General features: G+C 38.7%; 1 protein-coding gene across 2 annotated transcripts in view; it reads right to left on the bottom strand.

The window, feature by feature from the left end:
* PRPF4 (pre-mRNA processing factor 4) overlaps window positions 1-1,590 on the bottom strand; it is a 26,727-nt gene that overhangs the window by 14,579 nt on the left and 10,558 nt on the right. For both annotated transcript variants that reach the window (XM_006771201.2, XM_006771200.2), the window contains exon 5: window positions 1,506-1,585. In XM_006771201.2, coding sequence (XP_006771264.1) covers window positions 1,506-1,585 — 80 coding nt within the window. The remainder of the gene's footprint in view (window positions 1-1,505; window positions 1,586-1,590) is intronic.

Below are 1,590 nucleotides of genomic sequence, written 5' to 3'. Positions count from 1 at the left end.
TATAAACACATAGCTTAGATTAGATAAAAAAGTAGAGAGTATGGAGCATCTTTAGCAAATGAGTTAACTAGGACTCCTATCCAAAAGACATAATAAAAACATTATATTAACACTTGTCAAAGCTACTCTCTAAAACAGTGTCAGTATGGAGACACTTACAAATGAAAGTAGTAAATTGGAAATAATTACCATGAAAATGCTATTCCTTGACTGCAAGGCTTTCTGAATAAACTAGCAGCTAGTTTAAAAACTCACACCAAATACAAGCTCATTTGGATAAAAAATGGTAAGCATAGTGGTGAAGCAGTTATGTTTAAATCAGCATAAAAGGCTAAAAAAGTTACTAAAGTACATGTGTATAGAAAAAAAACATGTGGATCAATGAGAAACTTGACAGAAGTTCTTTCTGCAGAGAAGTCTTCATTTTATACTGTTTGAATATATTACAAACACTACAAGTTAATTTTTAAAATATAATGGGCCACTAGTTACTGACATAGAAAGGTATCCTCAAGAGTGAAAAATACAGGTTATAAAACAATTTGTATATCATGCCTTCATTTATGGGAAAAAAATTCTGTATTTTTATAGGTTTGAATTCTTGGAAAGATATAGACCCAATTAATAAGTATTAAAGATTTTTCTACTTCACACATTTCCACATTTTTTTTCAAAATTATATATGTGTGTGTGTGTGTGTGTGTGTGTGTGTCCATACACACACTGGTTTTCATCCTCACTCGAGGATATTTTTTATATATATATATTTTATTGATTTTTTACAGAGAGGAAGGGAGAGAGAGAGAGAGTTAGAAACATCGATGAGAGAGAAACATCGATCAGCTGCCTCCTGCACATTTCCTACCGGGGATGTGCCCCCAACCCAGGCACATGCCCTGACCGGAATCGAACCTGGGACCCTTCAGTCCGCAGGCTGACGCTCTATCCACTGAGCCAAACCGGTTTCGGCGAGGATATTTTTTTTACTGATTTGATGTGGGGAAGAAACATCCCATATTTGCCCAACCATGAAACGAACTCACAACCTTCTGGTGTACGGGATGGGATGTTCCAATCAACTGGGCAAATAATGGCCAGAGCGTTATTATTTTTATAATTTAAAAAATATTTTTCCCTGGCTGGTGTGGCTCAGTTGGATGAGCATCATCCTGTGAACCAGAAGGTCCCCAGTTCGATTCCTAGTCAGGGTGCATGCAGGAATCAGCCGATAATGTGTCTCCTCCCCCGGAGAGATTTGTGCAGCTCTTGCATCTGGGAAGTCCTAGTTGTTTCAGGAATCTCTTTATGGAGACGGGCCTCTTCCAAGCGTTTCATTGCCCTATGATATGCAAATGTTACCATCATGAGAGTACATGGGTTTTAGATGGGGGGTTTACACAGAATCTGACACTCAATTTCATTTAACAACCAGTCATTATAAAGCAGGTCCTCCGTCCCTGCGAGGAAACAAGAAAATGCCTCTTTCTCCTAGAGGCTCTCCTCACCTGGGCAGCGAATAATTAGCAATCCATAGTCTAGCAACCTTCAGGGTGTTTGGTCCTTCATGGTACCAGGTTTGCTGATACTGGA

Source organism: Myotis davidii, unplaced genomic scaffold (assembly GCF_000327345.1).
Source record: "Myotis davidii unplaced genomic scaffold, ASM32734v1 scaffold64, whole genome shotgun sequence".
Lineage (NCBI taxonomy): Eukaryota > Metazoa > Chordata > Mammalia > Chiroptera > Vespertilionidae > Myotis > Myotis davidii.
Note: the sequence above shows the minus strand (reverse complement) of the source record. Positions and strands in the feature narration are given on the sequence as shown.